Source organism: Pantherophis guttatus, chromosome 2 (assembly GCF_059756535.1).
Source record: "Pantherophis guttatus breed Tessera chromosome 2, ASM5975653v1, whole genome shotgun sequence".
NCBI classification, from domain to species: Eukaryota; Metazoa; Chordata; class Lepidosauria; order Squamata; family Colubridae; genus Pantherophis; species Pantherophis guttatus.
In genome coordinates, this window is record NC_142064.1 from 204,994,025 (window position 1) to 205,016,757 (window position 22,733).

The 22,733-nt window shown below is 41.9% G+C and overlaps 1 protein-coding gene and 1 long non-coding RNA gene across 22 annotated transcripts in view; one reads left to right on the top strand and one right to left on the bottom strand.

The window, feature by feature from the left end:
- Positions 1-22,733, top strand: part of ZNF346 (zinc finger protein 346) — a 45,196-nt gene that overhangs the window by 19,690 nt on the left and 2,773 nt on the right. For 8 of the 21 annotated variants that reach the window (XM_034442648.3, XM_034442655.3, XM_087887582.1 and 5 more), the window contains one exon: positions 10,596-12,123. The exons of 7 other annotated variants lie outside the window; for them this stretch is intronic. In XM_034442648.3, coding sequence (XP_034298539.2) covers positions 10,596-10,611 — 16 coding nt within the window. In that variant the 3' untranslated portion in view covers positions 10,612-12,123. Of the gene's footprint in view, positions 1-10,595; positions 12,124-14,339; positions 14,666-22,733 lie in introns of those variants that run through there. 6 more of the 21 variants (XM_034442609.3, XM_087887589.1, XM_087887590.1 and 3 more) reach the window with 2 other exon arrangements.
- LOC117680139 (uncharacterized) overlaps positions 1-22,733 on the bottom strand; it is a 36,692-nt gene that overhangs the window by 13,360 nt on the left and 599 nt on the right. Inside the window, exons 2-3 of the long non-coding RNA XR_004595540.3 lie at positions 1,947-2,010; positions 262-403 (exon numbers count right to left, since the gene is read on the bottom strand). This is a non-coding gene — a long non-coding RNA (uncharacterized LOC117680139). The remainder of the gene's footprint in view (positions 1-261; positions 404-1,946; positions 2,011-22,733) is intronic.

Below are 22,733 nucleotides of genomic sequence, written 5' to 3' on the forward strand. Positions count from 1 at the left end.
GAATTAAAGATATAGATGGGTATTAATTCGGAAATATCTGTTGCTAAAACTTTATTTTACTGTGTAAGCTTAACAATGTAGAATAACATTGCTTGTGAAATTAGTGAAAAGTAATTTCATCCTGTCAAATAGCACCTTATTTATAATAATCTAGATGATAAAAGCAGTGGATAAAATTAATTTAGGAAACTGAAATATTCCTTAATAATCTGTTAATGCAGAATTAATTTTTAAAATTAATGTTTTTCTGAAGACACTTGCCTCCCACTCAGAAGGTTGAGAAGTTCAATCCTAGGCAGTTGCAGATGTTTCTATAGCAAGAAAAAATATCTGCTGCAAGCTCCACTTGGCATCAGGAAGGGCATCCAGCCAATAAATGCTCAGCTCCATTCAGTCGCCCCAACTCCATCGCAAAGCAAGGGATTACAGGATTGTAAAAAGAAAAAAAATGTTTTTCTTAATTATTGTATAGCAGAATCAGAATCATGAAAGCTTGTAAATAGCCGGTCAGGTTTATAGTGGGTGTTGTATGTGAAAGAATGATGTATACAGTCTATCTGCACTTTGCAACTAGACAAATGGGCCCTCCATCTGATGAAAATCTCCTTTATAAACCTAGTTAAAATTGGAGCCATTCCTTTTTATCACAGTAATAATTAGATCCATATATTAGAAATGAAGTCGTTTATTTTACTAGTTTTATAAAAGTTGGTCTAGTTCAGTTATGGCTGGCTACAATTCATAAGATTGGCGGCAGACATGATAGATCATCCTGGTTTTTGTGAATTACTCTCATTTTAGGAACATTTCCTAAATATAGTTTCTGAATTTTTGAAATTCAACTGAGTTTCAAAAATCCAGGATTGTAATTTGCCAAGCCTGAATTTCTCAGTGGGATAATCCTCCTTATTGGTAAAGTGATCTAAAAGTAAACCCCAACCTTTTGGGCACCAGTGACCGGTTTCCTGGAGAGGTTATTCCATGGACTTGAGGGAGCCTGGTTTTGCATGCTGCCTGTATCCCACAGATGGGGCTTCGCTTGTTTGTGCAGCCCAATTTCTGGCATGCCTTGGACTGGTGCCAGTCCATATACCAGGGGTTGGGGACCCCTAAGTTTGTTGTAAGTCAAGGACTACCTGTATAGGGAGTCCTCCACTTACAACCACAATTCAGAGTGGAATTTCCATTGCTGACCAAGGTGGTCGTAAAGTGAGTCACACCTGATTTTATAACTTTTTCTGCCACAGCTATTAAGCAAATCACTGCAGATATTAAATGAATCCCCTGGTTGCTAATGCAAATCTGGCTTTCCCCCATTGACTTTGCTTGTCAAAAGCCAGCTGGGAAGATTCCAATGGCAATCACAATCCCGGGATGCTGCCACTGTTGCAAAGACATGTTGTGCCAAGCATCTGAATTTTGATCACGTGACTGGGGGAAACGCCGTGACCATCGCAAGTGTCAGGATCAGGTCGTAAGTTTTTTTCTTTTTCAGTGCCATTGTAACTTAAAACAAATGGTTATTAAGTTGAGGGCTGTACTCTACAACCACCACAAAAGGTAGCCCTCAACTCATGACCACAATTAGGACCAGAATGTCCATCCCTAAGTCATGTGACCCGGAAGCATCAAGTTTTATCTTTTTTTGCTGTGGTCATTAAGCAGATCAGGGTCATTAAGCAAATCACACAAGTTGACAAGCAAATCCAGCTTCCCTCATTGACTTTGCTTCTTGGAAACCCCCTGAGAAGGTCACAAAGGATGTTCTCATGTGATCCTGGAACACAGCAACATTTGCAAATGCATACTTGGTTGCCAAGCACCCAAATTTTAATCGGTGCAGAGACACCGCAAAACTGTCAAAGTGCAAGGATAGGTGTAAGAATCTCTTTAGCACCATTGTAACTGAACAGTCATTAAGCAAATGGTTATCAGTTGAGGATTACCTATGAAACAGCTTGACTTCTTTAGATTTATTTGTGGTGACTTCTCCTGGTTTATTTGTGGTAACTGCAAAAAGTGAGAAGAAAACAAATTCTGCTACTATCACTGCTTAAAGTAAAGCCTGCCACTCTTCCCAATTATTGTAAAATGAGAAACTGGATAAAATGGTCCCCCTCCCCAGTTTGTGGTTGCAAATGAAAAGAATTTCAAGAAGCATTGGCAGAAAGGTGGAGAGGTTCAAATTGCCTAAAACGGATTATAGATCTGCTGAGATCTTACAATGTGTGACCACATGGGGGAGATGGAGAACCATTGTTACGAATTGTTTAAAGCTGCAATACAAAATCCACTTAAGGCCTGCCCTCATTTATTTCAAATGATTTCAGTAAGGTAAACTCATTTAGTGCTACAGCGCTAATTTCCTAATCTGATGTGAAAAGTTGTTCTTGACTGAAACACTGCCATGCTGCCAACTCAATAAAAGGGAGTGGTACATTTTGCAGTTACCTTTCTTACTGCCAAGTTGAACAGTGGATAGCAAAAGGAAAATGCAATACAGTAGTAGAAAATTATATGAGAGCATTTGTATACTCATATGGAATCCAACCTTCAACTTTGATTCTAGAAATCTGGTTTAACCCAACATTTCATGGATGCACTAGGTTGGGCACGAGGATCTTTCTTAGCTTTTTACTAATTTTTGCACATAACTGTTCGCTCTTCTTTTTCATAATGAAACTCATAATTAAATATGAATCCAGGGAGCTTCCAATAATACTGTGTGTGTGTTTGTATGTTTGCTTGCAGGTGATTGTCATTTTTTATTTTGCAGGTATGTGAGATAGTGTTTCATCTAGAACAATAAATGGCAGTGAAAAGATATTAAGGATGAAAGAAACGACACAGATTTGGTGTATGGCTCAGTTCACTTGCCCTTGATCCCAAATGATAATTAAGTTACTGCTGTGGATACTGCTCAGTTGATATTGTACCAAGATTTGCCTCAACCTTGGTATAATTTTTCAAGGGTGATAATGTAGGGACATTAGTCTTGGTAAATGAAGCCTTAGGCCTATCCATTCTAACCTTCATGTGTGATGGGAACCTCACAAATCTGGAAAAGAGGATACTGACCCTCTTATTGATCCCCAAAAACCAGTAAATACAGCGTACTGCCTCTGATGAAATGGTAAATGACTCGCTTTCTACTAAGGTGAGCAGAGGGTTAATGTAGCAATTCCTTATAAGGCTGGTGGGACATAAAGCTAGAAGTGGGAGACGTATGAGAGGCAGGAAAAGGAGACAGTCAATATTAAAACGGGAAGACAAATGGCCCTAATAAACTCAACTTTTGAGTAAGCACAGAATTTTGTATCTCTAAACAGCAACTTGCATCCCATATTTTCAATTCATACAATTATTGTTCAATAAAGTTTTAATTCTTTGAGTTGAGTAAATGAGAGCATAGCACACACTATGTATGCCCTAAGGTATGTGCCACAGGAAAAGAGCTTATAAGAGAATATCAATAAAAGAAAGTTATTTTGGGGTGGTAGCACTGAGATAATGTTTATCCACCTGAGGTGCAGTATTTAAATGAAATTGTGCTACTTACCAAATAAACATGGTTTTACCACATTACTTATGGTTCAGGAGGTAAATAATAAGTACTCAGGCATATTAGGAGCAATTATTATCTAACCCAGTGATGTCTAACCTTTTTACCGTCGTGTGCCAAAAGTGGGGGGAGCACTGGGGGGGTCATGCGTGTGTGTGTGTCCACACCCATAATTCAATGCTCCCCACCCCCTGTGCATGCATGTGTGACCCTCCCACGCTCCCCACGCTTTTGGCATACGATGGCATGGTGGGTCCGGTAGGCCTGTTTTTCACCCTCCCCAGGCTCCAGAGGCTTTCTTGGAGCCTGAGGAGGGCAAAAACTGCCTTCCCCACCCCCCCAGAGGTCCTTCGGAGGCTGGAAATGGCCTGTTTCCTGACTTCTGGTGGGCCCGGAAAGCCCAAAAATCAGCTGGCCAGCGTGCGCATGCGCACTGGAGCTGAGCTAGGGCAACGCTCATGTGCCCACAGATATGGCTCTGCGTTCCACCTGTGGCATGCATGCCATAGGTTCGCCATCACGGATCTAACCCATACCCTTTTAAAATTATCCAAGCTGGGTAACCACAAATGTTTGCAGTAGAAGCATAGAAGTGCTGCTATCAGTTTTAAAGTTCCCTACGTTTTATTTCGAAGTGGATGACCTCGAATTCTAACACTGCATGTATAAGAAATATCCATAGTATTTATGCCCATATGATTTAATATGCACTAACTCCTCTCACTCGCTATCCAAGCAAAACAGCTCTTGTCACTATAGGCTTTTCTGATAGAGAAGCTGTTTCACCTCATTTTAAATGTCTTTTTTTTTTTTTGCGACTTTCTATATAACATCCTTTTTAATTATTTAAAAAAACAATGAAGGAAAAAAGGAAAGTAAGAAAAACGGCAAAAATAGAGATTTACAAGCATTTTACTTGTTTATCAAATTTATATGTCATCCATTTCACTATCAAGCAATACTGGGTGGCTTACGTGTCATAAATAACATTGGCATAAGATTAAATTTAAAAAATTGAGGTAATGTTAGATCAGTGCTGCATATTAAACTTTTATATGAATGTACTTTAGAATATTCCATTTATCAAAGTAGTATACAATAACGAATAACTAGTCTAATTAAATCATAAATCAAAGAATTATAAATATTTTTGTCTAAATTCTCATTTATCAAATCAAACTTAGATCTGAAAATCTTGTTACAAGAAATTCAAGCTTCCAATTCAGTAGAAACCCATATGTGAAATTACAATCCATGAATGTTACCAACTTCAATTGAATTCTGTATCAGATAGTTTTTCAAATACAAAGTTATTTTTGACATTGATGCATACTCCCTATTTTAAAATGCACTGACCAGAACTGTGTACAACACTCCCAAATGTGGTTTCTATAAAAACATTATTACATTTGTTAGATTTATGTTCTATTCCCTTCTTAATGATATCAGGCATGGAATCTGCCTTTATTCAGTAGCTGCACACCAAGTTGACATTTTTATGGAGATGACTACCATAACTCCAGATGGCTTTCCTAATCATTCACTGCCAGCTCAGATAAAAAGATTGGAATTTGTTTGTGTTTTGTGCCAACATGCATCATTTCATTCCTCTTTACACTGAACTGTATCTACTTGTTTACTTAGCAATATTTAATTGAATCCATACAATTCTTGGATAATGTATGTTTCAAAATATAATTTAAAAATCAAGTAACTATGATGGTCATTTGAACAGAACTTAAGGCCAAAAACTTGCTAGAACAATAATGATTAAACTTGCTTCCTGGAAGACTTAATAGCAGCCATATTTTTAATAGTAAGATATTCCATAAGGTTAAGGGCCATCTCTCAGAAGGCCTGTTTCATGTCCAATTAATTTCACAAAGGAGAGATCTTCAACATCCTCCCTAGATGGGCAAATAGCAGATACTGGTCTAGCAAAGCATTGCCTAATATAAGTCAATGCTGTGCCCTAGAGCTTCATACGTAATGACCAGCACCTTTAATGGTCCTGGTAGCCTGGTAACCAATCTGAAATAGGTGCTATTCTAGATTGACAAGGTAAATCAATCAGCAATCTTGCAACTATATTTTGCCTTAGGTTGTAGCCAAAGCCAACCTCCACAGAGGGCATTGCAGGAATTTTAACAGATTATCAGGTTAGGAGTAATTTGCCATGTCATTTTGGTTGAGGTAGGGTCGTAACTGGCACATCAGCTGATGTCAGGCAAAGGCTTCTCTATCCACAGCTTCCATCTCTGATTCATAAAGTTCCAAGACTCTACAGCAGTGATGGCAAACCTTTTTGGCTCCGAGTGCCAGGGTAGATTTGATTTAAATCGAGTTGATTTAAATCACAATTTAAATCATGATTTAAATCACTAGTAAAAAGGCTTGTTTTAAATCAACTCAATTTAAATCATAATTTTTAAAGAGCAACTGTCATCTCTGCTACTCCTTTGACCCACTGTTGACTCACCGATAGTCCCAGTGTTGCAGAATATACAGCCTTGTGCTACATAACTAAGTTCTATTTCATGCTGAATAAACTAAATTATTTATGTATCTTAAATAGAAAACTATCTTACGACAGATTTTTACCCCAAAAGTTTTTTATTAAAATAAATTCGATAAAAATCAAAAAAATCCGATAAAAATCAAAAAAATCCGATTTAAATAAAAAAAATCTGATTTTTTTGATTTTTTTAAAAAAATCATTGATTTTTATCCACCCTGCCGAGTGCCCAAACCAGAACATGCACGCATGTGCGCACACACTGGAGCGCCGGAAACCCAAAGACCAGCTGGCCGGTGCATATGTGCGTGCCAGCCACCTGATCTTTGGGTTTCCAGTGCATGTATACATGCCGGTCATGGGCCACCTGGTCTTCGCTTGAGCCACAGCACCGGAAACCCGAAGCCCAGCTGGCTGGTGTGCATGCACACGCCAGCCACCTGATCTTTGGGTTTCCGGCACGCACATGTACACCCGCCAGCTGGTCACACAAACCAGAGCGCTGGAAACCAGAAGAGCAGCTGACAGCGGCGTGGGTGCTCACAGAGAGGACTCTGCGTGCCACCTCTGGCACACATGCCATAGGTTCACCATCACAGCTCTACAGCATCTCCTGCGTTGCAAACCAATCCTTTGGAGAGGATTGTAACCCAGGATTATAATACAGGGACCAATGTTCTTGAATTGCCCAAATGTTTACCAAGAAACAGCAACTTTGTCCATCAGATTCAACAGGCTCAAAAGAATCCTAAATTATCACATGAGACACTGCCTCACTCATCACTTTTAGACTCTCCAACTGGCATCTAGAGCAGAATGAATATGAGAGACATTTTCTGCTAAGAAATCCACCCATTCATTTGGCATTCCTGAAGGAGCTGTGTCTCACCCATCCTTCTCTAAAGTTGCCTAGGTTACTCTAAACAGGGCTGCCAGGCACAAAACTGCAGATGCAGCAAATATGAATTTATACTTGTCAGCTTTGATTGTCACTGTGTAGTCTCAAAACTGAGCTCTTAATAGTACTTGATTGCATCCTCCAAAGCCATTTCCTAATTTAGATATACTGTACCTTTCTTAGAGCTCTTTTTAATTTTGGAGCTACAAATTCTTATTAGAAATCTCTTTTTTATAATATCAAATTTGTTTATAATATCAAATGAATATTTCGATATTGTGAACAAATTTGGCCACTTCACTGCTCTACAGATCGTTTCTGTACAAGCTAAAAAGTATTGGTCCCCACCAGGGTGGGTTCTACTTACCTTTACTACCGGTTTGCAACGGGATTGCGTGCGCGCGCTCGCTTTGTTCGCGCATGCACCTTGCTTCTGCACATGTGCAGATTGCTGATGATGACATCCGGGCGGTGGGTGGGGCCTCCCGCCAGTTTTACTACCAGTTCTTGCAAACCGGTCGGAACCAGGGGCAGCCCACCACTGGTCCCCACACAGAAGATCCTGCTATGCACACCTAGCCATTGTGAAAATTGTCTACTTACATATTTCTATTCTCTGTTTCTTATTTTTAACTAATCACCAATCCATTAAAAAATTATTCCTCTTATCCCATAACACCTGTGTTCAGAGACCTTTGCTAAGAGACTTTGTTAAAACTATTTGTAAATCTAAGTATACAGCATCTATTGGGTCATCAGCCTTGTCTACATACTTGTTGATACCCCCAGATAAAGTCTCAAAGGCAAGTCTTACATTTGCAGAAATCAAAGGAGTTCTTTTCCATCAAGGCTTATGCTTCTGTTTGTTTATTTTTGATTGACCGATTATGTGTCATCAAATTAGTGTTGACTTCTGGTGACCACACAGATTTTCTCTGTATATTTACTTTAATAATACCTTCACCAATTTTTCTCAGATATTAAACTCTTTTATAGATTTTTTTATTACTCAATTCCTTTTTTAAAATTTGGGTCATGTATTTACATTTTAGAAAATGATTTGGTGGGCACTTTCTCACCCAAGGATTATTTATTTTCAGTGTATTAATTTGGCATCTCTTTAAATATTTTATTACTTCTATTTATCTGAAATTGCTCAACCTACCTTCTAAGACGGGGTGTCAAATTCGATTTCATTGAGGGCCGCATCAGGATTGTGTTTATTTTATTTATTTATTTATTTATTTTATTTTATTAAATTTCTATACCGCCCTTCTCCCAAAGGACTCAGGGCGGTGAACAGCCACGAGATAAAACACATAAATACAAAAAATTTAAAATGAATTAAAAACGAATTAAATAATTTGGCTGAATTTAAAATACCCCATAATTTAAAACAAATTGAAATTTACATTTAAAAATTTACATTTAAAAAGGGGAGAAGATTTAGGCCAGGCCAGCTTGATGGAATAGGAAAGTCTTAAGCACGCGACGGAAGGTGCGCAGATCTGGGATCCTCCATATCTCTGGGGGGAGCTCGTTCCAGATCATAGGTGCCCCCACAGAGAAGGCTTTCCCCCTAGGAGCCGCCAGTCGACATTGTTTGGCCGACGGCACCCGGAGAAGTGTTTGACCTCAGGAGTGGTGTAGGCGAGGCCAGGGTGGGCGTGCCCAGCTTGACATCATTCGTGTCGGGGGCATCTGTGATGGCCCAAGTGCCCTGCCAGCAAAAACGGGCTCCAGAATTCCATTTTCAGCTGCGACGGCCTCCTGCCACACTCTGCCAGTGAAAATGGAGCTCGGGTGAGCTCCGTTTTCACTGGCAGAAGGTGGTAGAGGCCATCGCAGCTGAAAATGGAGCCTGGGATGGTTGCACGCAGCCATCCAGAGCTCCATTTTTGCTGGCAGAGGCACCACGGACCAGTCCTTTGCTGTTTCTAGGGCAACCCCGCGGGCCATATCTAAGCAGCCCATGGGCCGGATCTGGCCCTGGGATCTTGAGTTTGGCACCCCTGTTCAAAGAAGCCATACCTATCTTTCCTGAACCTTTGATGACTAATGTAAAGACTACATTCTTTTTCCTTGCTCTTTTCCTATTATCCTTTAGCATATATTTAACCTCCCTTCCACCTCCCCTACCGTAATTATCCAATAGCCTTCTTGTCAGTTTACTATTCCAAATATATTTCAATTTTTGTTGTTCTTTCTCTTAGTTTCTTTGTGCACTTCAAATTGTTCCTGTATCTGCTGTTTTGGTTCTTCTCATTCAGCCATTAATTCTTTCTTATTTATTGGATGTACGGTATATCCTACTTTCAACAGAAGCTCAAGGAAGAACTCTTTGCTTTAATGCATCGCTAAGCTGTTCATTAGTCTCTTGGATTTTGCAATATCTTACCTTAGCTTATTTACTAACAGATTCTATTGTTAGCATTTTGAATAAACTCCATGGATTATGGAGAGAAATTACTTTTTTGAATCTCCCTTTCAACTTAATGTTTACCAATTTCCTAATTTTTAGAAATTTGCTTTTTTGAAGTGAATTGTGACAATCCTGAATTTCTTTAAAGGCATCTCTTTACGTCCACTGCTTATAGCAGTATCAGTTTCCAATCAATTCAATAAAATTTAGGTCTTTAACAAGTTCTAGATACTGCTTAACATTATGTCCTGGGTTACATTTATCCTTTTTAGCTCCCTGACTGGCTATTCCAGGGCACAAGAACTTAGATCACTAACAGTTAGCTTCAGAGCATACATTTTTTCCATTGTGTAGGAAGTCAGAATTTGCCCATTATTATTCTTTCACTTTCGTGTGTTGATGCTGCAAATCTCTGATTAGAGAGCCACAATAAGTTGACATACCAATTGGTAAGCAAAACTCTGTTGCGAGCAATGTTTATTTGGGTAAGCAAAAAGCAACAAAGCCATCCATGCAGTTTCTTGGCAATATTCTCAGAAGTGCTTTGCCAGCTCCTGTCCAGGATTTTTTTTTTTTTTTGGGGGGGGGGGGGGGGGCTGCCACCCAGCTGGTATTTTTGCATAAGAGACAACCAGAACCTGGATCTTTTTGTTCCTAATTCAATGCATTAACCACTATACCAAACTTGTTCTTGGGAGGCGCTTTCTAGGATTTAAATCTAGGACTTAAGTGTAATATAAAGAAACAAACAGGACCCAAAGAATTACCTTTGGACTAGTACATACTTAAATAATTCATGAATTATCTGGAGGGAGGTGATCAATTGAAAGACCAAATTTATAGATGACATTAAGTGCCAGGACAATGAAAATTCCAATTAGCTGCCAATAACATCCACAACACTCGATCTTCAAATCATAATCATAATAATGTGGAGTTAATTGAAAGTGTCAGTGCTATTCATTGAAAAAGGAACATTCAATGTCAGCCCTGCTAGGTAGATCAGACCAAGAAATCAATTCCATGGGAAGGCTAAAAGCACTTTTATCAAGATTGGCTATAATAAGGGAATCATGCAAGTTTGATAATGTTATAATATCGCCAACTACTTACTGTAGTTCAGTGAATTAGGAAGGTGTCAAAGCCAAATAATATCTCTGTTATGGGCTTAAAATAAGCTTTAACCTTCTGCTTACAGATCTCTACCAAAGTAATGTTTCTACTCTCAATGTAAAGATGCTCTTCAATGTAGAAAAAGACCAAACTACTTCCTCACCAGCCATCAATACTTGGATGAGCAGAGAGTAACATCAAGATTAACACTAGACCAACAACCAAGAAGTAAACAATACCCTAATCAAGGAATTGCCAACTTAAACAAGCTAATGGTAAACAACAGCCTAATCAAGGAATCACTAAAACCATTCCCACCAACATTGACAAGGCAAGCCATTAGCATATAAAATGAGAGCAAACAGCACTAACTTTTGCACTGATCTTAACTAATTTGTTAATGAAGCATCTGCAAGAAAACAATCAAGCTCAAAATGCACCAAGGACCCCACAGTTCAAATCCTGAGTTACAAATATTCTACCAGAAACCTTTCAGAAGTTGGATTAAAATAAAACTGCTAGCCACATCGGGATCTAGAAAGAGCAATTGAGTCAAATACTTCCACTCTAAAGAAAATGAAATGAGTGTTTTCCCACAAGGCACAGATAGTTGTATCTACTATGGCTGTTGGACTGAGTCTCCTTTCCCTGAATCTATTAACCAATAACCAACACTTCCAAGTGTATCTTACTCCTTCAGGTCTGCAAGTCCTACTGTACCTGTGCCAATAATGAAAGCCACCGGACCTCCACACAGATTGAGCCCAACCTATGGGATCAAGTAGGAAGAAGCTGCTTTTGATCCCACATTTCTGAGATATCAAGGGAGCCAAAGTGAGGAGTTTGCTTCTCCATAGCTCTGCTAATGCTACATGCTAACTCCCAACTGAAATCAGATTGGGTCCCTCCTTGATAGGTTTTAGGAAGTTATTCAAAATGACTTTTTTTATAGAATCCTTCAGGAACATCAGCTGTGCTTTTTTTTGGTCTACTTCAGTTTTGTTTTTCGTGATTTGGACAGCTTGCTTTAATTCTGTTGCTATTTTTACTGTGATATTGTAGGAAGTTAGCACTCACCCCCTCTCCTAGAAGAATGAAATATTTTAGGAAATATTAAAAAGGCAGAATATTATATTTCCCTGGATGAGAAATGGAGAAACATGTTTTAAAGACAAAGCAACTTCCTGCCTCCCCCCACCTTTGTCAATGGACCATCATCTGCAACACAAAGGACCCATCCAGCAACAGAAACTCCTCACATGGCACCTGGGAAGATTACATCAGCCAGCAAGGCTAGCTAAGACCACCGCCCCCTGGGAGTCTCACAACCAATCAGGATACATTTCTTATACAGGAACAAGAAACTCTGAGATGGGGCCCAACAGAGGTCATAAAACCAAGGCACTCGGCCCCTTCTTTTTTCTACTCAGGAACTCAAGCCATGTGATTCCTGTCCACCATTAAACCATCTTTCCAAGCAGTCTCCATGTTTCCAGTGTTTTTTTTCCCACTTGGAACTGAAGCCAGATGGCTATTTCTTCCAACAATAGTGTAACCAACAAAAATCACAAGATTATGGCTGGATTAAATCGAATAAAGAAAGAATAAAGTGATACACAGTAGTATCTGTCATATTTCTTGGCTCTTAACAGAATATTTATAGTGCACACTTATAATAGGTCACACAGGTGCCTGTATGAAGCTTTGCATGAGATTGTGGCCATCAACATTAATTCACATGGTTGCTCTGCACTTGCTTTTACCCCACCTGCATACATTTCCTGTTTTTGTTTATGCCATTCAGCTAGGCATGCAGGATAACTTTCAGCTGTGTTTCAATGCTCTTGCATCCACATCCTGAACTTCCCTGACAAAATTCCAGCCTCTAAAACACCAGAGCCTATGAAAAGGGCAGGGAGTTAATATTCTAGCCTCAAAACGGAAAGGAAGCAGGCTGAGCTCCCTGAATTGATCAAACTGCAGCTGCTGCATCTGGAGTAAAGTGAAACCAGGCCTTGGAGGTCCTGTTTATGCCAAGGTTTTGCTGAGGTTGCCTTTGTGGCCTGGGCTGCTCATATTGGCGTCCTTAAGCAACAAGCCACCAGAGGCCCAACTAGGCAATTTAACTGTGAAAACTCAGTGGGATTATAAAAGAAGGAGTATCTCAGTTCAGTATTTTAGTAAGAACCTATTATAGATCTATAGATGATATACTGTATATCATCAGGCAAGTGGCACTTTGTGAGGGTACTTCTGTGGAATCTGCAGTAGAACCCTATTTAGTAACCAAAGGGCACCTGAATGCCAGCTTTCACTTGTCTGGAGTCGAATTGGCCTATGGTATTTGGTGCCCAAGGTGCTGTTACTCATTGGGAATGTTTCAGCTACTTATACTCCAGGCTTCTGAACATATACTAACGCTTTTCTTTGACAAACATAACTAAGTGTAGGGCAGTTGCACAAAGTCCAGGGATATCGTTCAACAGTTTACTAGAAAATTGCAGCCAAGATAAATACACTCAGCCTTCTTCTACAAGGTGTCCTCCAGATATGGCAGAAGTGCAACACTCCAGTTAGGAAATGCTGACATACAGTACTTTGTTAAGAAGGCTATAGGAAATCAACTCCTCAAACTCTTTAGTCCTGGATCCCCATTCCATTACTTGTCTACTGTATGATCCATAACCCCTATTCTGTTTCCTTGATATCCTGGCCTTTATTTACATTTAGCTTGAAACAACTGGTGTTGCATGGCTTCCATCTCCTTCTCCTCTCCTCCTGCTCACCTCCGATGATTTGTTAGATTTTGTCCCAGTTCCAGCATCTCCTCACTCCTGTATACAAATCTGCTATCCTGGTTTTGGAAGTCTCTGCACCCTTCCCTCCTCTTCCTCCATTCTGGAGCCTCCTGGGGTGCAAGGCCCTCCCCCCTTTCTCCTAAACGCCAGGGCGGCCTGACCTCTTCTCAGAGGCAGATCAGACAGTTCCTGCTCCTGTCCGTGACTGGAATAGGCTGGCTGGATTAAACATTCCTTCTGCTGGGCAGGGAGGGGGAGGGCTGGAGTCGATGCATTGGGAACAGGGGGCCTGACCAGTGAAACACGGCTTTTCTTGGCAGAAATGGAGCAAGCACTTAATTTCTGCCGATTGCTTGGTGGGAGAGGGAAGGAGGATTAGCATAATCACCTACAGCGTTTCCCTGGAGAGCCCGGATTGCGCAGGCATGTGGAAAAAGGAGCTGAAGAGGAGCCGCTGGCTACTGGTCACCAGGGCTGGCTCAGTCCATTAGAAGTGGGAAAGGTCAGGGCACTTTCCCAGCTGCTAACTGTCCCAAAAGCTGCTTTGCGCGGGGGGGGGGGGGTAAGGACTGTGGCTACTTCGCCCCACCTGGGACACCCCAGACGTGTTGGGCTAACGTTCACCTCATCCCTGGCCAGCATATACTGGAAAGCCAAATCAGCACTGTAAAGTTTGCACAAGGGACCTGTATGAATTGAGAAACAAACTGCAAGAATGGAAAAACATGTTGGATATTGGCTATCCAAAAACATGTTAGATTTTGAGAAAGAACCTGGCTTAGACTACAAGAGTACAAGGTTGAAATGCCCTGTCTGTTACAGAGGTACAAAGATGCACATTACCACATTCACATTGTGGTCATAAACTGTCTCTTCCCATTATAATCCTCAACTTTCAGGATTAGGGATCAAAGCTGTGAGAAATTTAGGCCCATTTGAGCGTAGGAAACAAATACACACATCCGCCTTTTACTGTTGCATGCCTCCTGTGGTTTCCCAATGAACCAACCAGAGCTTCATTTTGCCTCCAGGTACTTTCAGTGGAAAATTGCCGATGTGATCTCAACACTGCTAAAAAAGCAACATATGGATATATAATTCCCTTGCTATCCTTCGTTGCTTTTTCCCTCCTTGTGATCTCCTTACAGGTGGTGTGCACAGGTAAAAAAAATGTGGAATTGCCCAGAGGAAACATTTTTTTCTCATAAGTGTTTTAATTTATATTTAATCACTTGCAACTGCTTTACATGTTCAGTTTGTATGTTGTATAAAAATTACTTTAAATTGCCAGGATGTTTTTGAGGACAAAATTAAAGATCGTCCCAAGAAGCCATTATTAAAATAACTTTGCCGGAAAGACGTATTTTGTGGTTTCTCTATCTTAATTCGGAAAATGCTGGTATACAATTCTTCAAGGGCCAGTTAAATATTTATGTTAAAAATGGAGCTGTAAAATAGCATTAATAAAATGACAGACTTAAACAGAAAGTGGTAATAAGGAAGGTATGCATTGGAAAGTAATTCTTTGTAACTATTTAAAAAGTTAGAAGAGTAGCACTACCTTGACCTGTCCATGTAGATGATTGTGCTGTTACCTGATATTTCCATAGTTTGAAAAAGAACAGCAGGATGGGCAAAGCCCAATGTAACTGTTGCAATCGAAACAATTATTGATTGAAGTCTGAAGTTCTACACCTCATGTGGAAACCATCCCTGGTTTTAATGTAGACAGCAAAGAAAATTTGTCTTACAGAAAGACAAGGTCCCAGTACTTTTCTTGGCATAAAGCCAAGTGGTGCAACATTCATCTCGTGTAAGAGGTCAATGTCACACAGGAAATGGTGACAGAAACTCTTGGAAAATAGGCTTCCAAAGGCAAGTTGCTGCACCAGAAGCTAAATGTAAATTAGCATTTCTCCACCCTGTTCCCGAAACCCTATATATTCAGGTACAGCCAAATATTGCTATGCTTGCAGAGCTCAGGAAATGCATCTAATCTAATCTAAAATGAATCCCCTTTTTCTTTATCTCTGATTCCTTCCTGAGGGTATGTGAGTGTGTCTGTGTGTGCACATGTGCATGCACAGTCATTGCAACATCTTAGCTATTCCTAGCACTGTACTCTTCTGGACAGAGAGGTTTGACATTTTTCCTGGGATCTGTTGGAGCCACTCTCTCAGCTTAGGAGTCACAGCCCCAAGTGCTCCTTCCACCAATGGGACTCTTTGGCCTTTACTTTCCACATCCTCTCCAGTTCCTCCTTCAGATCCTGATACTTTTCCAGATACTCAGATTCCTTCTTCCTGATGTTGCTGTCACCACTGCTGTTCCTTGTCTACTACCATAACTCTGGTTGATTGACCAGTACCTACCTGCTTGTCTGTCTGAATCTTGAAGTCCACAGGACTGCATCCCTGTTATTCTCCACAACCTTTTGTGGAGTCTACCATCTTGACTTGGGAAGGTCTAGCCCATACACTGTGCAAATGTTTTTGTACACAAATGCCAGCTACTGGATTGTGTGATTCAGTGTATGCTGTTCCTACCTGGATCTCACACCCTGACACTGTGTGTTGGACTGCCTCTGAGTCCTCTCTGCATAGTCTAGTATTTTCATAGAGCCAGTTTGGTCTAGAGGTTAAGGCACTGGGCTAGAAACCAAAAGACTGTTTTAGTCTTACCTTTGGCCTGAAAACTGGCTGGGTGATTTTGGCCAGTCACTCACTCTCTCAGCTCACCTCACCTCACAGATTGTTGTTGGAAAATAGAGGAAGGAATATTTTGTGTGTTCACTGCCCTGAGTTATTTTAAAATATTCTGGACTTTGGGTCCTGTATGTGATAGACCCACTCCTCCTATGCTTAGTGCCTATTTTTGTTCTGCTATAATAAATGCCTCATTGCTGTCTTTTAGTCTATCCCTTTCCAGCCACTAGCAGAATTTCCCAATGTTTGCTACCTCAGCTATCTTTCAAAGGGATACACTCCCATATTTGTACCCTATGATTATCATTAAGTGTTGTACGTTATAATTCTTAACAAATGTATCTTTTCTTTTATGTAAACTGAGAGCGTATGCACCAAAGACAAATTCCTTGTGTGTCCAATCACACTTGGCCAATAAGAATTCTATGCTCTGCTCTGCTCTGCTCTGCTCTGCTCTGCTCTGCTCTGCTCTGCTCTGCTCTTCTATTCTATTCTATTCTATTCTATTCTATTCTATTCTATTCTATTCTATTCTAATTCTAATTCTAATTCTAATTCTAATTCTAATTCTATTCTATGCTATGCAGTGTTTTAACTTGTCATGGCATTTCTTCTTCTTCTGGTCTTCCTCCCATTTCTGCTACTGCTTCAGGAATTCTCTCAGCAGCTCATCTTTGGTTGTCATCTTATTAATGTATCCATAGATGCTGTAGGTTTGATCCAGGACATTAGCTTTGACATTCACCAGACTGCCCATTCTTTCTGGCTGGTGTACAATCTCTGAATGTTGGACTTGACATGGAAATCTCTGTACATCATGAGGAGCTTCTGTGTATTCACACTAGAACAGTGGTTCTCAACCTGTGGGTCGGGACCCCTTTGGGGGTCAAATGACCCTTTCACAGAGGTCACCTAAGACCATCAGAAAACACATATTTTCAATGGTTTTAGTAATAATTTTATGGTTGGGGGTCACCACAACATGAGGAACTGTATTAAAGGTGTCGCAGCATTAGGAAGGTTGAGAACCACTGCACTAGAAGCTTCCATGTCCTCTTGGTCAGCTCACTCTACTGGCAGGATATCTGATGACTGGCAATTCATACATACTGATGGCATGGATCTTATTCTTCCCATTGAGCTGGTTCTACAGGACCTGTTTTATCCCTTGATGGTTCTTGGATGTTGCAGTCTTCCTTGCCTCCTTATCGTGATTTCCATGTGGTTATGAGATACCAAGGTACTTGTAACTGGTTTGTATGTCTGCTATGTGGCCCACTGATAGTTCCACCCATCAGTGTTAATTATCCTCCCTCTCTTGATTACTATCTGGCCACACTTCTTCACTCCGAATGATATCCCAATGTCCACACTATAGGTCCATGTCAGATGGATCAGCAAGTCAATGTATCATTCATTCTTTGATTACAACTTAACGTCATCCATGTAGAGGTGGCTGAAGGTAGGGTTAGAGTTCCACTCTTGAACGTGTACCCATATTCAATTCTTTTCATTATCTGGCTGATGGGTTTAAAGCCGATACAGAACAGTAGTGGGTACATCATCTTGGTATCTGCCACACTTGATGGCTGCTTGTGTGAACGGTCTTGACTTGACTTCCAGTGTTGTCTTCCATGGTCCCATTGAGTTCTTGAGGAAGGTCCTTAACATCTTGTTGATTTTGTATGGCAGCAGACATTTAGAGATCCATGGCATTGAGTCATATGTTGTCCTATAATAAATCCAGGCTGTGTTCAGATTTGTTTGTCTAGACCTTGAATCTTGGGCAATTGCTCTCTGAGCAACTGGTGTTTTGACCTCTGGTGTTGTTTCCAGTGCATTTTTGAGCTGTGCTCATATATTGGCTCATAGGGTCCTGTAGCCTAGCTGCTATGATGCCTGATAGGACTTTCCATGTTGTGGGAAGGTAGACTATTAGGCAGCAGTTGGACAGTGCTGTTCCCTTGTCAGAGTCTTTCATGATCAGCACAGTCCTGCCTTGTGTTACCAGCCTAAGTGGGGGCCTGCTGCTAGTAGATGGTTCATCTGTGCAGCTAGGCTTTCGTGTACTATTATTAGTTTCTTTAGTCACTAGGTGTGGGTCATTTTTGAGCTAGATACCGTCCAGCTCTTCATGTTTTTGACCCGCTGTTGGATGTCTGTTCCTGTGATGGTGACTGGTTCCTGTTCTGGGAGATTGCTGTGATCTGCTCTCAGGTCCTGAAGCCACTTTGCACCGGTATTATATGTTGTATGGTTAGATTACTCATATATTCCTGGTTAGTTTACTTAAGAAAAACCTTCCACAGACAGGATGGACTCTGGAACTGAGGGGAGCATGAGTAAATGAATTCGGCAGCAAAGACTAATATGAAAATTAATGTCCCAATGATATAGGTAGACCATCTGGCACTCTCAGCTCAACATCAGTAGTAAAGGATTATGAAATTGCAGTTCAAACTTTTTGACAAGTACCAGATTTCCTACTGCATCTTGTTTCTTTAAGGAGAAGAGCAAATCCAGCAGAGAAAAAGATGATGAGGCCACTGATGTCAGAAAGGTCTTTGGTTACGTGGCATGAGATGCTGCAATCACTGAAGCTCCCAAAATGCAGCGATGCAGCTATGACTGATACTGCACCCAAACACCTGATATTTAAGGTGTTTTTGCATGCTAATGGCCAACATTACCTACCCCTTTGATTTGGGTTGGATAGTCGCGGATGTATTTTTAATCCCAGCAGAATCCATTTAGAGCAAATTACCTCAAGTAAAGAGGCTCACTCTGTAGTAGAATACATTTTTCATCAAGTGGCCAGCCCAATTTGCAGATTGATAGATTAGCCATTCACAAATCTTTGGAAAGCCTTGTCCCATCAGCCCTGCTCTGCTACTCAATGCCTCTCACCCAGTGAGGAGCACCCAGAGGACCTGGGACCTTTAGGAGCACTCATTTACTTGCTTATACTATTATAAAAAGGGGGGGAATCTCCTGTTCTCCCCCACACACACAACCCGGTAACCTTAGTGCTAAATTGAGTTGCAAAGCATGTTGGTCCCATCTCCGGTGAGAGCGACGGGTGAACAATGGGGGCTTTTCAGCTTGACATCTCAATGAGCAGGAGATGGAGAGAGAGAGACCCTCCGCCCCTTCAGTTCTCCCCGCACCCAGCTTTGTTTGGGGAGCAGACAGCAGCCTCCAGCCCCAGGAGCCTTTCAGGATCTAGGGGCAGCCATTCGTCATGGCCTACACAACCCCCTCCCCACTCCCTCAGCTGGTCGTCTGGGCAGAGAATTCACACACTTGTCAGTCCTGGATCGAGAGAGACCCTTTGTGCCTAATGGGGCCTGGACCTGGAGATGGGTGAGATGGGTCAGAAGGTTGGGGGGGTGGAGAGAGAGACAGAGAGAGAGAAAGAAAAAGGAGGGGGGCCGAGGGAACAAAAGTGTTAGGGTAGATCCTAATATACTCCAGGAAGTGTCCTGGAATAAGAGGCTTCTGGAAAATTGCCCTGACTATTATCAGCTAAAGGGAGAATGATTTCTGGTGACAAAAGTGCCAAGATTATCTCTGGGGCCTATACATGAAAATGTGGTCTTAACAAGATTGTTCAGAAAACCAATTTTCACTGCAACCCAATTCTATTCATCTTTACTCACAGTTTTGTGCTTACCTGTACGCAGGACTCCCTAAACATAGTGTACAGTCATAGATTTACTGGAGGGGAGAATAGCAAATGTTCATCACTATCCATCCCTGTCTTTGGATGTGTTTGTGGAGTAGAACAAAATCAGATGGTTAACACACCCAATTGTTCTTTTTGCAGATTTTGCCTCCCTAGTTAGCCTCCTGGCACTGAGCTCAATTGCTTGCATGGGGCAAGCCTGAGGGTCAGCATTTCACTGGCCATCCAGACAACAGGGATACTGATGAACATGGGGAAGCATGAAGCAAATATCAAAACAGCAAACTGCATATTGATTTGATTTGTAAATTAATAAAACCTTCACTGTCCCTTCAGAATTGTAAATCCAGGCACACAAAACACAGAATAGTGTCTGCCAATAAATTCCCAGCAGACAGCAATGGCTCTAGTCTCTGTTCCCATTCAAGAATCCCATCCTCAGAAGCAGAAAACCACCAATCCTTGAGATCTAAAAGAAAATTGCCACACCCCAAGTTTAGGCAGCCTCATGAAGCTCGTCTGGGGGCTCAGCAATTCACTGACAGCCACGGCTGTTCCTGCGAGATGGTGACGATCCCTCCCACTACACCATCCCCTCTTGGCAGACAAAGCCGGGCCTGGAGAGAGAGAGGCGGAGACTGCAGACAGCACCGCGTGCCAAAAACACTCCTGTCCCTTGTGGCTTCGTCGTCGCCAGCATTAAATTGTGCCCAGATGTATGAGCAGGGGAGGGCGCCTGGTGGTGATTAGGGCCTTTAATTATAGGCACCCGTGTAGCCTAAGCTGGGCCCATGAGGGATCCACCAGGGGGACCAGGCCATCCCAGAAGCAAAGAGGAAACCCATCTCTTCTGAACCAGAGCCAGGAGACAGAGACCCTCGTACTGGTAGCTCAGAACGAGCAGCCTCTTGAGAGGAGAGGGGATAATCTCCTTCCCTTTAATGGAATACAGATCCACTACTCTAGAAAGTTGGGATTAAGCACAAGCAGTCTCTTCGGGAGGTCCTATCCCAGGGCTAGGCAACCGGACACACTTCAGGTGTTTGCAAGCAAAATACCACAAATTCCTAGCAGTTGGGGGCATGTGATTTATACCCCCAAAATGTTCTAGGGGGTGCTTGATTTGCCTATACTTATTCTCCATTTGCCCCATTCCTTTTTTCAGGCTGCAGTTACTCTAGGCAGGATCTAGAGCAGTGATGGCTAACCTTTTTGCTACTGCATGCCAAAAGTGGGGGGAGCGCAGGGGGCGGGCGCGGGCGCGCACATGCCCACACCCATAATTCAATCCCCTCTGCTCCCCTGTACATGCGCACATGCACTCCCCCCGTGCCCCATTTTGGCCCTAGCAGGCCTACTTGAAGCCTCCGAAGGCCGGAAACGGCCTGTTTCCCGATTTCCCAGAAGGCCCATTTTTCACCCTGCCCAGAGGCTTTCTTGGAATCTAGGGAGGGCAAAAACGGCCTCCCCCCACCCCAGAGGCCCTCCGGAGGCTGAAAACACCCTCCCAGAGCTTCCACACGAGCCCTATACTTACCTGGCATCCAAAACAGGTCACGTGGAGACTCAGGGGAGGGGAGGGGAGGGGTGGCATGGGCGGGGCCAGCCAAAAATCAGCTGGCCAGTGTGCACATGAGTGCTGGAACTAAGCTAGGGCAACGGCTCACGTGCCTGAAGATATGACTCCCGTGCCACCTGTGGCACGCGTGCCATAGGTTCGCCATCACGGATCTAGAGTAACCTAGTTAATAAGCTGTGTGAAGGTCCTTTTAACAGTAACAGAGTTGGAAGGGACCCTGGAGGTCATCTAGTCCAACCCCCCTGCTCATGCACTAGGGATTCAAACTGCCGAACTGCTGACCTTTCTGATTGACAAGCTCAGTGTCTTAGCCATTGAGCCACCTAGTCAGGCTTGATCAAGATGCAAAGCCAGTTTCTCCAGGGAAGGAAGGAAGGACAGCCCTCCTTCGGCAGCAGTCTTCTGAATCCGAAAATGTCAAATGAGAGCAGTCCTCTCTGTTGGCAAGACGTCTGTGTGTTAAATAACAAAATAATATTGCTGACTTGCCAAAGCTGCATGAAACCAGATCAGCTCATGTATCCAGTTTGGCTTTGGTGTGACTCTGAGCTGAATGTAGCCAAACCAGAAATAAAGTAGCCATCACACAATGTGCTTGTGCTATAATAAATGTGCTAGCTGGAAAAGCAACACACAACTCTTTTTTTTGCTTTTACACAGGAAAAATGATTCATTCACAAGTACTAATGGGAACAGGCAGGTCGCTTTGGATTATTCAATCCCTAAAGCCTGTATTGTTCATAAAACTTAATTATATAGAGAAATACAGTTCCCATGTTTTATCTCCAAGGTGATTCAATTGACTGAAATTATGTGACCACACCCCATAATCCTGTGCTACTTTATCACTGTAATTCCCCCCAATCCATTTCCCAAGAGCACTCCCTTCTAGGAACAAGCCTCAACTACTGTAGAGAGATGTCGCTGCCATTCTTTCTCTCCCTTCCTGAGCTGCAGAGAGCAATCTAGGAAGGTAGAAAAACAAACCTGTTCTGATAACATCGCTTAGAAGTAATACTGCAAAAGCATAATTGAGGGGTCCTTGGTTCCCTTGGAGCTTGCTTGCTTTCTTGCAGATGTTTCATTACCCGAACTAGGTTAACATCATCACTGCTAGTAAAAGCAAAATATCTGCCTTCATTTGAGAATGTTGAGAGCAGAGCACATACTGCCTACCTTCTCACAACACTGTCCCAAAGGTGCTTTTTCAAGAGGCAACTGGCCTTTCTTTGTTTTGACTTGAAGATGTTTCTCTTCTCAACCAAGAAACTTCTTGGATGAGAAGTGAAACGTCTTCAAGTCAAAACCAAAGAAAGTTGCCTCTTGAAAAAGCACCTTTGGGATAACGATGCCTTGGATGACTGAGAATCTCCATAGACCAGGGGTCGGCAACCTCAAACCCTCAAAGAGCCACAAAGTTCTTTACCGGAAGCCCCCCGTTCAATTCTGGAGCCGA